General features: G+C 41.8%; 1 protein-coding gene across 1 annotated transcript; it reads left to right on the forward strand.

Moving 5' to 3' along the window:
* Positions 1–141: 141 nt before the first annotated feature.
* On the forward strand, positions 142–11,922 carry LOC146772542 (U6 snRNA-associated Sm-like protein LSm7). Its single transcript, XM_085639665.1, has 4 exons — positions 142–288; positions 5,362–5,452; positions 8,822–8,893; positions 11,525–11,922. The coding sequence occupies exons 1-4, from the start codon at positions 157–159 to the stop codon at positions 11,665–11,667; spliced, it is 438 nt and encodes a 145-aa protein (XP_085495791.1). The 5' UTR covers positions 142–156; the 3' UTR covers positions 11,668–11,922.
* Positions 11,923–13,544: the final 1,622 nt, after the last annotated feature.

Consider the following 13,544-nt stretch of genomic DNA (forward strand, 5'->3'; position numbering starts at 1 on the left):
GCTCTCTCAAGTTACAGCAGACTCACAGCACAGTACTCTGCCTACTGCTTTTTCTGTCCCCATTGATCTAACGCAGACTCCTCTAGCCTCTGGAAACCCCCTCTGTCACGAGTTTCTGCAGGATCCGATGCCTTTACCACAGCTTTCAAGTGTATCATGAAAACGAGTCCCTTTTTTATCTCCATGGCTAACAAGTTAGTCTTTCTTCTATTTCTCAATCCTTGTGTCGCACGTCAACGTCAAGAGGAGGTGAAAGGTGAGAGGTCAGAGGGGAGTTTGAAGATGGCGGTAAGTAATGTGCGCTGTTTCGACCCCCCCTTTTTGGAACAATTATTTTTGAATGAAATATATTTAGCGCTTTCCAGGGGAGGGAGAGGGCTGAATGAACAGCTGGTACCGGTAGAAAAGCTTCAGTGTGGGAAGCAACATTCCAAGTTGGCGACTTGATATTCGCAGGTCTCTAAATCTTGTAAATTTCTAAATTTGAGACTCCGCTTTCCTCCTCTCAAGTGGTAAAACACTGTTGCCGATGTGTGTCTTACTAACGCTTGGCACTTAAGAAATAGTGCATGGGTATTGTTGGTATGTAATGGTGGTAGTGGAGTGAGACCTCAAGTGATGAACAAGCAGTCATCAATTCAACTATTCATAATAGTTTATAATGAGGCAGACTGTCCTTGCTGGGTACGTAGGAGTAGGCGTTTCTGAAGAGGCGTGTTTTCAGTCACTTTCAGATTGCTATGAGATTGGGAACATCGAGGTGTGTTGTTCATTCATTAATGGAGGAAGCCAGCTTTATGATTCACTCTTTTTTAATGTATATATTTCTAATCTGGTGATGTCTTCGCTACTGGTTTTTGTTGTTCTGCTGCTGGCCTTGTGATTTTCCGTAGATGGTATTCAAGGGTGCTGGTCCTGCTAGCCTTTAACATGAAGCTTGTGGAGGAAGGGGGGTTCTTTTAATGACGGGTGACGTGGTCACACTTATATCAGATCTATCAAAAATGTGCTGCAGCATACAGTCTGATTTTCAGAGTGCCACGGTGTTGTCTGGAAGTGCCTTGAGGAGAACTGTGCCTCCTTACAGGTAAGAGAGGAGTAAGGTTCAGCCACAAACTCCTGAAAAGCAGGAGGGCACCGTGCTGATATATGCTAACTTATTTGGGCTTGTCGTGTCCAGCCCTCATCGATATTATGTTAGTACTGGATGGACCTTTCAAATTACTTGTACTGACACAACCTGTCCGATATGTTCTCCTCTATTGTAAGACTATGATAACGAATACCTAGAAAAGACTGTAGAGAACCCTTTTATCCACAGTTTGACTTTGTATCTGGTGCCTGCTTTCTAAAAAGACCGTCTAAAGTTAATAGGGTGATTGGCAAAAACTGCTTTTTCAAGGCAGAACTACTCAAACTGCAACTGAAACCAGTATTTCACTTATATGAGAGTAGGCACCAAGGCATTATCATTTTAAACTCAGAACATTTGTTTTACTCCTCAGCACATGGCCTTTTTAAGTACACCAACTAAGCTGAACTTATTTTCTTTCAAAGTTCAGCAATGAAGTCATTTATAGAAAAACACTTGCATATAAAAAGGAACATAATTTACAATAAGTAAAATAACTTGCTCTTTATTTGTTTTTTTTGTTGAGAATGTCTAGTCTGTTGGACTTGTACAGTGCACATGTAGTATGTGGCCACTACAGAGCACTAATACAAACTTATCATGATAGTAAAGCTCTGTGTTCCCTGCATTTAAAACATCACTCATGTCCCACGACACACTTTCTGTAATATATCTCCAGTAAATTAATTTGACAAATTTGATCATTGATATTAACTTGATAAGGTTCAGTTCTAGAGGCTAATAGGAGTGTAAAGCTTCTTAAAGCAACATTTGAATGTTTGTGTTTTATTGCTTAGAATGTATTACTGCATGTTTAACACGTTTATGTATTTACTCAGACATTCGCTGCTTTGCAGTGATAATGACCACGATCTTGTGGTTTATTTATTGCATATTATCGATTTAACATTTACACACAGCATAGTTTGTATCTCACGATTCCCTGCAGTTGACGTTATGATAATGTTGAAGAAAGAGCACGAACTGTTATGATTATACCCCCCCCCCCCCCCCTTTCCAATTTCAGGTGAGGGAGGCTTGTATTTTCAAAGCTGGTTGGTTGACACTAACACAAATTCTTAGATCTGTGCATGTTTTGGGGGGTTGTCCTTCCAATTGCTTTTTATTACTATTTTTTATTTTACAGAGTTTTACTTAGCGCGAACTTGACCAAAATTAGGTATCCAAGCGCTTTACATAGCGTCAGTTGCATTACATGAGGACACATTAATTTTTGTTAGGCACGGGGAGATTGTGAATTGCCCAGAATCACAGGATGTTCAGCGTCATTGCCGAGACTCCTACCCAGGTCCCCAGATTCGAGGTCGACCGCCCTAGCCGTTAGGCCAACTCCTCTCCCCATTAAATTTGACAATGAAAGGCTGGGTCAAACACTTGGCCTGAGAACAGCTTTGTTAGTGGTACAAAATAAACACAAAACTAATTATTTCTGCTTTAATCAGATGCATTACATTTCGTCCCAGTAAGGGCCGTCGGAACTCTCCATTTTCTTTGTAGCAGGACCAATTGGTTCAGGTGTTACTTTCTTCAACTAGGGCAGTGTGTAGGAAGATGGCTCTTTATGTGTGATATAAAGAATCTGGTATACTGTGTAAAGAGTACAGGGGTTCCCTTACTACTTAACATGGCTTGCTACACAATTGGAAAGTGCTCCCTTAGGGGGTAGTGTGGTCAAGCAGCCTTGGGCTTAACACAGAGTAGTGTAAGACATTAGCAAATACACACAAAGATTAATAAATTACACTCATGACTCAAGAAGGAGATCCACACCAAATGATAAAAATACCAAGTAACTTTATATATGTTCAGGCATTCCAGAAAAATCATTCAGGTAAGTATATTTTTAAATAATTATTTTCACTTTAAAAAGTGAACAGCTGGTGCAATTTCTGAGTTCTGCAATGTTATCCTATAGAAGGAAGAACAAGTTCTACAAACAGGTACAGTACATCGACTTGCAAGACCAATCTCCAGGAGTTAAGGTGAGTGGTGGGCAAGTCACCAGTGCATGAGGGCGGACAGGTGCAAATCAGCGTTGGGAGCCCAATGAGTTTCAATGGCGATCGGTTACTGTGAAAAGAGACTGCAGGCTCTGGCTAGGAAGCCAGTCGGGCTGAACCAGCCAGTGGGCTCAGTCCTTGCGAAGCTTGTGGATGTGGGGGCACCTTTGGTCCCCTTCTCCACAGGCCAGGGTTGACCGATGCAGAGGTGTCTTTAAGCATCAAGTTTTGCCTTATTGGAGCAGTCATGACAGAGGGGGACTGAGTGCAGAAGCTGCAAGCGATGTTGGGGAGTCCAGGAGGGATGAAACCACGATGGGCTGAGGCTCTGGAGGGCTTGGGAACCTTCTTGGCACCGTTGGCCTACTTCAGCTCGGGCCGGAGGCGATAGGTGCAGTGGTTGCTTAAGTTGACTGGTTTTTACGGTTCCGGAGGCCTCAGATTCTTTTCTTTGGAGTTTCTTCTGAACAGGTATACTGTTCATGGGAGGTCTTGGTCTTTATTGCAGGCAGTTCTCCCAGGTTCTAGAGGCACACAGCTGCATGACGAGTCGTCTTTGGCGCTGGTTCGACAGAGAACGGCAGACAGAACAGCAGGGGTGGGACAGTCAGGTGCTCTCATCAGTCTTCTGCAGCTCTACGTGCCCTTCTTCAGCTCTTCGTGCCCTTCTTCATATGAGGTCAGGATCTGCTTCTCTAGTGCCAAGGGCTCCCCTAAATACTGAATTTAGGTGAGTGTAGAGTAGTAGATCCCCCTAAGGGGGTGTCACTTTGTCCCCTATATGACCACTTCCTGCGGGAAGCGGGCATAGTCCAGCCCCAGAATTCATAAGTATGCCATCACAAAGATAGCTACTTCTGCAAAATCGTGTTTACCTCTCAGTAGCTCAGCTTAGGGGTGGTACTAGCCTGGAGGTGGCCCGCCTACTTACTAGCTAATTTTCCCACCTGTTGATGTGCCAAGGGGGTACTAGATATAGGGGTGGCTTGATCTCCTATGAGGAAAGCCAGATTCGCATTCCCAAGGCTGCAGCTTCTTTGAAGCTCGCTGGCCCAAGGAGGCTAATCAGCAGGTCATCCTGTGGGAGGTGTGTTGCACCCTCTTCCTGGCCAGGCCTTTGTTCTGGGTCTCCTGAGAGCAAAGGCTCCAACCCTAGGAGGTCAGAACAGTGTCTCTGGTGGCAGGCTGGCAGAAACCAGTCAGCAAGCACACCAGAGGGGTCTAAAAGAGTGACAAAAAGTGTACCTATGAAATAAAATCTTCTGGAATCATAAATACTGACCGCTAGACAAACTTGAACAGAGCAATCAAATAATCTCTGGTGGTTCTCTGCATGCCCACAGCCAGGACACCATTAGACTGCAGACTATGAAGTATGAAAAAGAAAAAATGGCAGAAAGCCTTTTCCATCTATGAACCCAGGATCTGGAAAAACATACCTGTGTCGATAAAGACAGCCCCAAGACTTATCCAATTTAGGAAATGGGTGAAGACATACCTATTTAAAGAACACTGCATTAACAGTCAGCAAACCAGCTACCTCTGAAATCAGTTCTTGACTTTATGCTTGCCTTTGACCCTACGGTGCTCCACTGTCTTTTGACTAGGTTCACACTATAGAAGTACCACATAGATACCTACAAACAAAGTACAACATTTACATAAAAACTACAGTTCCATTATTGTTTTTTGTATGTGTTATATGATAACCATACTAAATAAAAATTAATACAGGCTGTACACTTTATATGATGCTACTGTGTGTCACAAAACCACACAAAGAGCCAAAATCACATGGTGAGCTAGAAACCCTGGAAGAAAATAGATTTCCAGCTCCTGCATGAATAATCTGCGCTGCTGGACTCTAATCATAGTCTCACCGGCACTTAAAAGGTGGCACGAGATGTTTTAGTGCTTGCTTTTGGGGTAGGTAGCAGTGCATTGGGTCTACATCCCCGTACTCTTTGGCCATGCCTCTCTCCAAGATTGCACTTCTTTCTCCCTGTGCAGTCACAGTTTTCAAAATTATTTGAATATTGACTTGTATGTCTAATGCAAATATTGATATTGTATCACTGAAACCCGGAGCATTTAAGTGGCAAATGTGTTTTTGCATCTTAACATCTCATATTTAAGCCGAGCCAGGTAAGATACCTAGCTACACTCGCTCTGTCCTAACTAATTGTATTTATTGTTGTCTTTGTACAGGATAAAGAGAAGAAAAAGAAAGAGAGTATCCTAGATCTCTCTAAATACATCGACAAAACTATTCGTGTGAAATTTCAAGGTGGAAGGGAAGGTAGGTGACTATTTTTAAAAACTTCTGTCATTATCTCTTAACAAATTAATTGTACATCTCCTACGGAAGTAAAACCTTTCAAACTGTCCCTTTATTTATTTTGCAAAAAATGCGTTCTAAAATATATATTTTTTTAAGTTGGCATTTATTCAGGCTCTGAAGTGTGCATGACAAATTAGCCGGCTGTAGATAGCCGCCAATCTGTCATGTGCACTGAGCACTTGAAGCAGTCCTCCTGCAGTACGCAGGAATCTGCCTGCTCTGCTCCCACCAACACGCTTGCGCTAGCGTGGCTGGCAGCACACCGAATAATAAAATGGGAATGATCATTTTATTATTCGGTGTGTACCTGCTGCGCTCGCAGCAGGCGGGGAGATGCTCCTCCGCTTTAACATAGGAGCTGCCACTGGTTTCATGCACCCTTCTAATCAGCCGCGGTTGGTGCAGGTAACAGCGGTGGGGCGGGGTAAGGGGGTATTTCGAGGGACGATGCAGAGGGCAAATTATTATTCATTTAATTTTCCCTCGGCATCCCCCCTAGCGCTGTTACCTGCATGGACCGCGGCTGCTTCTAATTCAACTGCCCATTTAACTTTATCAGTTTACTCTTATATTAAAATGTCAGGTAATTTCTAACTTGAATCCCTCAATTCTATATGTAAAAGTTCAATTGAATGTCATAGTTTCAGGATTGCCTTTTTTGCTTAATTGTTATAGTAATGTAGGTCTCTAGAACATAATTTGTTCTGATTACAAGAAAATAATTTTTTCTTTTCTTTAGTTTGGTGTCTAAAAGTGGTACATTCTTGCATGTCCAGTTGTGTAATTGACAGAGGGGCAAGTCCAACACAGCTTTAATAAGCCTCCCTAAACACCCCTATGGTAACTACAGGTAATCCTCTTTTACAGGTAATCCTCTTTAACCCACACCTCCCCCAAACACGCAGTTCAAATGGCGTGAGATTATTCTGGATACTCCTTGATCCTCATGGACAGTAGATTGTTAGGCCGGGTTTTTAACTGCACCACAAACAATATACTTTAAGTAAGCTTGGATCTGCCATATTTAACCATTGGATTTTTTTTTCCCCAGGAGCCTCTTTCATCCATTGGCTTGAGACTTTGTCAATTACATCTTGGCTCGGCCACTGGAGTCTTACCTAATTCTATTAGCTGTTTGTATCTATCTGTCCACCTCAACTAGAGTGCTCGCATTGAACTGCACGCGCATCTACTTAACATCTGGAGTCCGCTCTTGCGGGTTTACTCCCATGTGCTATGTAATGTGCTAACCCTGTGGGAGTTGGCACATCAAACCCATACCTATTGGTTTTGCCGATGCGGTTTCTAAGTCTGGTTAGAGATAGTCTTCTTACCAACTGTGAATTAGACAGTAACATTCCAAGCCTATGAACATTTTGTCTTTAATGTAGGAAGCTGGCAACTTTATATAGTAAACCAAAAAGAGGTTCACTGTGCAAAGAGTCCAGGTATTCCCTTATGAGGGGACAGGGGCTTGCTCTAGCAATCCTAAGGTGCTCTTTTAGGGTGTAGCGTGGTAGAGAAGCCTTAGGCTTATCAGAGAGGAGTGTTAGACATACAATAGTCAATAAATGATGCACAGGATTCAAGAAGGAAGGAGAGCCACACTAATTTATAAAAATAACATTTTATCTTGCAGAACTTACTTACCTGAGCGTATGGATTCTGATGTGTATGTATATGTGTATATATATATATATATATATATATTTGATATAGGCATCAGATCCATACGATCAGGTAAGTTCTGCAAGATAAATTATTTACGTTTTCAAAAGTTGACTCCGTGCATTTTTTTCAGAAGCTGCAATGTTATCATATGGGATGAAAGACAAGTGTGGCTTACAGGTAGAGTTCAGGTCTTCACGAAAAGAGGCTGCAGGTTTCGACTGAGAGGCAAGTTGGACTGAACCAAGAGGGGGGCTCAGACCTCACGATGTTTAGGGACTCCTTTGGTTCTCTTCTTCATAGGCCAGGGTGACGGTGCAGAGGTGTCTTTAGGTGTCGGTTTTTCGTCACTGGGAGCAGTCGCTGTAGAGGGGGCCTGCAAACAGGCTACAGACAGCTTGAGAAGGTGGGCTTTGAGCCTGGAGGGTTTGAGGACCACAGTGGCACTGTTGGCCTACTTCAGCTTGGGTACAGTGGTGCTTTCCGGTGTCTGGTTTTCTCGGTCTAGAAGCCTCACCACTCAGTTTTGGTTCCTGTAGGTTTATTAATAAGATGTTTGATACCAAACATTCCTATTTTCAGTAAAGCCATCACAGGGCTCGACAAATCCACTCGCCCCCTCGCATTTGCGAGGGAGAATTGATGAGGACGGGCTATTTTTAGGTCCTCCTCGCCCTTTCTGGCGAGTAGGAAGAGAAACTAACTTTTGTCCTCTGTCTGTGAAAACGAAGCAAAAGTGACAAGATAACCAGATTTAAAGGCATTTGTATTGCTCACAAAGGGAATGAGCAATAAAGATGCCTTTAAATCTTGTTATCTTGTCACTTTTGCTTCGTTTTCGGAGATGGAGGTCAAGCAGGTTGAAGTGAGGTCGAGGGTATTTTCCAAGGCACTAGACCTGCAGGACTAGTACCATTTTTCGAGCCCTGCATCATGTAGCTGCGGAGCTCATTTTCACCAGTGCCCAGCACTTGTTTTAAAATGGCTTTCCTGTTCACTTGTACTGGTAGTAATGAAACTGACCAGCACAGGGGCATATCAGCTCAGATCATGCAGATATGTCCTCACATGTAATATGAGGGACCCTGCCTTAGGACTGTAAGGCCTGCTGTATGGGTGACTTACAAATATTACACGCATTGTTAGGGGACATGGCACACAAGGTTGTGTCATGTTGTGTTTTCACTTTTGTCTGCACCAAAATATGCAGCCTGCAATGGCAATCTTGCATGAGTTTGGTGGGAGGTCCCTTAAGGTGGCACTATTTGTGCTGCATCCCTTAGGGACTGTCTTTAGTACCTCAGCCCCTAGGTATCAGGGGAACCATTTACTAGGGACTTACAGAGGGTACTAAAGGTATTGCCAGTTGGGGAAACAATTGCAGTTTTGGGAAACAAATCTGGCACTGGGGGACCTGGTTGGCAGGAACCTTGTGCACTTCCAGTCGAAATCACATCAAATACCTGGCAAAAAGTGGGAATGACCATGTCCAAAGGGGCACATTCCTACATTTAATAGTAAACATTGAAAACCTAAGTGATGAATGTTTGTTTGTGTTAAAAATTGATGTTTTATTATTATAAGGAAACTATCTAATTGATAATGAATAGAAATTTTTGTGATGTGCTCTAACTATTTGGTATATTATTTTTTTTCTAGCAAGCGGGGTCTTGAAAGGCTTTGACCCTCTGCTTAACCTGGTACTCGATGGCACCATAGAGTATATGAGAGGTATGAACATTTTGTGATAAATCTGTCAGCAGGACTTGGAGGCTCCATTAGAGGGCTGTATCACCTTAGACATTTTTGTTTATGCGGCCTTTCAAATAAGGGAAGAGAGCTGTGTTATGTAACCTCAGGTCACCAAAAAGTATTGATGGCAGGACAGTAGACTTAAAAGAGTGATGGAAAAGAGGGGCAAGACTTAAAAGGCAGCCGTGTGAAAATAGTAGGCTTCTTTCACATGTGCTACATGTCACCTGCAACGGCAATGGTAAGATGGGCGTAGGTAGTCTTAGGTGTCTGATGTGCAGGAAGAGAGGATATGGCAAGGAGGTTTGGATGTTAGGAGTAGAGGTTATTTTTGAACTCGTATCTCACCATTTTATCCCCCGCTGCACGATCCAAATAGTGTTTCTATTGGGTTGTGGCAGCAAGGGGTCACGCAAAAAACAAAGCGCTAACTTTGTGAGCTGCTTGGCATGGTAGGAGTTGGATTATTTTGGTAAATGTTTTTTAATAGCGCTGGCTTGTGACACGGTTAATTCCTAGTGCTGTTTCTGCATCCAAAAGAGCCACGTGGTGTGCTGGTGAATCCTTAAATAATGACCACATTATCACAGGAGCACACTGAATGAAAAGCGAGCTTGGTTGGTTTAAAAAAGAAAAAAAGGTTTGAGGTCAAACTGTTTGCACAGTGTTAGAATGTTTGTTCCTCCTCAAAGGGAAGGTTGACTTATCTATCTATATATATATATATATATATATATATATATATATATATATATATATATCTCTATATCAAAGCTATTGGCTTTTGTAGTTAGATTTGACATAAATGCACTTTAACACAGCTGGGAGTCAACTATTGCATGGGATTTATAAGATAATGGATGGTCCAGGATTCGAAACAACTAATTGCATCACATGTCCTAGCTGTGCAGAAGAGTATCTCTATTGGTGTACATGAACTGTATATTGATGTAAACACAGCTCAAAATTGTTTTGTAAAGTCAGTGGGCAACATAAATTAGAACTTTGCCTGGCATTTTTGAGCGAAACTGTTCAGGAAGAGACTCCCTCTACGTGGCGTTCATTCTTCTCAAACTTAAAACGCTCAACTAAACTGCATTTGTGACTTAAAGTAGGAAAACCTGCACGTGTACAAAATAGAACTGACGCTTTATTCCATCACTTAAGTCAAGTCGAGTGCAAGCATCTACTGAAAGCCAAATGAAAAGGGAATTTAATAGTTGGAGGGTCCAGGATTAATGTCTAAGACCATAAAACGCAAAACTAAAGGCATTCCCTCTCACGCTGATGTGGAATCTAGACCATATTCTGCTTTTTACATGTGTCATAAGGACGAATTTACAGTGGATGAATTGTGTGAAAAGTATGTATGACGGTACATCGCTATACTCAGGTGATATTGGCAACTTAGTCTGCTGCTAAAACTGGGCCTACATAATATTAATCAGTCCGCACTGCACCTTACACGAAATCTCACCGTGACTTCACAAACTCAAAGAATGGTTCAACGTCTTTTCTCTGCTTGTCCCCATTGATTAAAGGTTAAGTATAAGGAGCTTTTAAAAAGAAACACCAGATGTTTTGGTGTCGATCAGGTTACTCAAGATCCAAACTTGCCCCCCAATTTGCACATTCTAGAGTACAGTGTCAATTTCAATCCTCTTCCTCAATGATTGGCAAAGCCATGTAGACCAGGGTCATACACCCCCCCCCTCTCACCCAGTCCAAGGCTGTTTAGTGTGCTGTTCACCTGATTACTACCTATAGCATATGCATCAAAATCAAGTCAATTTGCCTGTGTTTCAAGGCTATCCACATAAGCAAAACAGCCTGTCTTGAAGAACAGATCACTTTCTGTATCCACACAATTCACTGATAATGGAAACTTTCAGAGCACAAAATATAAGACTGGATGACAGGCCCTCTGGAACAATCCGACTTATGCAAGGTGAACATGCATCACCCATTACCAATAGCATGTTGGATGACTGTACCCTAACTGGGCGCTAAGTAAAGCACTGTCCTTGATATTTACCAAAATTCATGTACCTACCCCAACCGTTGTTTGAACTATGTGTAGACAATACCCATCCCTAGTTGGAGCCAAACTCCAGACAATGAGCTGACCTCTCCTACTTCTAATGATTCTGAATCTTCCACATCTTCTGCAATCACCTTCCTAAGCACAAAATGGTCATGTAAGAAATCTATATTGCATCTATGATATTTTTTTGTCCCCTCTTGCCCCACCCATTACATCTTCTATCGCGTAATGCATGCACCAAATATACCATGTACAATGTTTTGATGGAAATTTTTTCTCAAAAAGCATTCAAACTGCTTCACATGCCAGCAAGTAATAGCTAGGCTATTTATTTGTAACATAATTGCCCTAGTGAATTTTAATATTGGTTTTGATAAAGTGAATTTGTTTCTCTCTTCATGATCCTAGTTAAAACGCATGTTATGTAATCTATGGTTTTCTCTGATCTTTAAGCTCAGTAGTTTTTCTTTATAGAGCACTACCCTAGGAGTGGTCTAAGTGCAACTTTTATCTCCAGTTAACAGCTGTATTCTTTAAATTATGTATCTTAATGTGTTTTCTTTCAGATCCAGATGACCAATACAAATTAACAGAAGACACGCGGCAGCTGGGTCTGGTTGTGTGTCGAGGGACATCTGTGGTTCTGATCTGCCCACAGGACGGCATGGAGGCCATCCCCAACCCCTTTATCCAGCAGCAGGATGGATAGTATTTTCTTTTCATGTGTTCTAGCGACTCATCCGGGACCCATTTGATAAAATAGCCAGAATGGACCGTCTAAAGATTCCATGAGCAAAAAATGTCTTTTGGAATGTTTCAACACAGATAGGATTTTCTTTGGCGACAAATTGGGAAGGCCATTCTTTTAGTTTTTTTTTTTAGGGGGTTGCGTTAGCAGAAGAATGCAATTTTCGTATTGCGATTGTTACTTTGTACAATAAATAGTCTACTTTTTGTTGAAAAACCGTGTGTCTGTTAATCACTACAGTATGCTTGAAGCTGGGGATTGTTTCTTGCTATTTGTCGGGGAATAAGTGCTGTGCTTGCCTCGTTTAAGTGCCCAGTTGCCAAGGAACTTGAATTGTTAGTTGCACTACATTTAATAAGATGAGGCTTTGAAACACACACTGGTTGTGGAGACAAAAATTGTTCTTCTGTGGGAAGAGGCATGGCAAACAGAAGTGTTGTAGAACTTGATAGGCACTGGCGGGAAGTGGTCTTAGGTAAATTAAAACACAACCATTAAACTATTTTTTTTCTCCCGATTGATTTTTATTCTAAAGAACACCATGCTATTTCCCCACTTTATTGGGAAGTGCGCTACTAGAGTGCATTTTAGATTGGCTGCTTATTTTCTGCGCAAGTTCTTCTTCAAAATATTTCTAAAAATGGGGAACCAAAAACAGTCTGATAACAGGTAACAAAGATGAATCCGCCACTCTTTTTTCTTGTTAACTTGCTTTTCTTCAAAAGTTGAGTGATCCAGTGTTTTCCTTTACGTAGGTCTTGTAAATGGTAATCTGATTTGCTTTGCATGCTCCAATTACTTTAAAGGGAGAGATGGCCAAGAGGAACCAACTGCTCCTATTCTACACTCTTATCAACACTGATTTAAATTCTTTGCAGGTCTCCTGTTTTGTGTTGCACCATTGTGCCACTAAATACTTCTCATTCGCATAATGGTATTGGTCACCAATGGTCTACATAAAACCATCTCAATACCCATTGTAATAAAGGACATTGTGGCTGGGAAGAAAAAATCTACAATAATTGAGACATATACTGTTACCTAGTATAGTAAGATCACCGTTTTTATTTGACTAGATTAAAAGTTAGCTTAAAAGTGATGGATGCATTCACTCCGATTCTATTTGATTCCAAGTTCCAACACTGATACAAGGACCGAGGCTCACAGAGGGAGTGAACACGGAGGCAAGATTCCTGCTGCTCTATGACAGGCCTACTATCTACTACATTGGCTGTCCCAATGAGTTAAGGCCTTTTTCCCTTCTGAAGCAACCAAAATGGCTGTTCCGCCTAACAGGAATGAGTCCTTCCACCTCTAGCTTTTTTCATTCAAGAAATTCTTTGTGACCCAAACTAAGAAGCCCACATCGTTTATTTTCCCTTTCTGGGGCTGATCCTATTGCGAAGCTATGAGACGTCCAATAGAAGACCCAAGTACCTGACCTGAGGAAATAAACATTCTGCACTGTGAATAGTTAGTTTGTACATTTTGTTCATGGCAATACAATCTGCCGCAGGGTTTGTTGGAGTAAAGCAGAGTTGGCTTGCTAATGGGGCATCTACATTTACACTAGCAAACCACCTGCCTCCCCATTCCAGCACCGAAAACAAAACCGGGAAAGGGTATAGCAATCAATTCACTTCTGGCTCAAAGATTTTGGTTCTGGGTGGAAGGTTCTACTTCTGGTGCCAAGTTGATTACCCAGACCTTGGTCAGAGCCTCATTTGAATTACTTTATTTCCCAGAATCAAATAAAAATGCTTGGATCATATCTGTTACGGCAGTTTGTATAAATGGTCCAATCATTGAAAAAATATCAACTTTATTTTACAAATTAC

This window comes from Triturus cristatus, chromosome 12 (genome assembly GCF_964204655.1).
Source record: "Triturus cristatus chromosome 12, aTriCri1.1, whole genome shotgun sequence".
In the NCBI taxonomy this organism is placed as follows: domain Eukaryota; kingdom Metazoa; phylum Chordata; class Amphibia; order Caudata; family Salamandridae; genus Triturus; species Triturus cristatus.

Excerpts from the sequence above, each read along its gene's own strand:
- LOC146772542 (XM_085639665.1), top strand. The coding sequence starts at position 157 with ATGAAAACGAGTCCCTTTTTTATCTCCATGGCTAACAAGTTAGTCTTT. Across the intron at positions 289-5,361 it reads AGGGGAGTTTGAAGATGGCG|GATAAAGAGAAGAAAAAGAA; the intron begins GTAAGTAATGTG and ends GTCTTTGTACAG. Across the intron at positions 5,453-8,821 it reads ATTTCAAGGTGGAAGGGAAG|CAAGCGGGGTCTTGAAAGGC; the intron begins GTAGGTGACTAT and ends TTTTTTTTCTAG.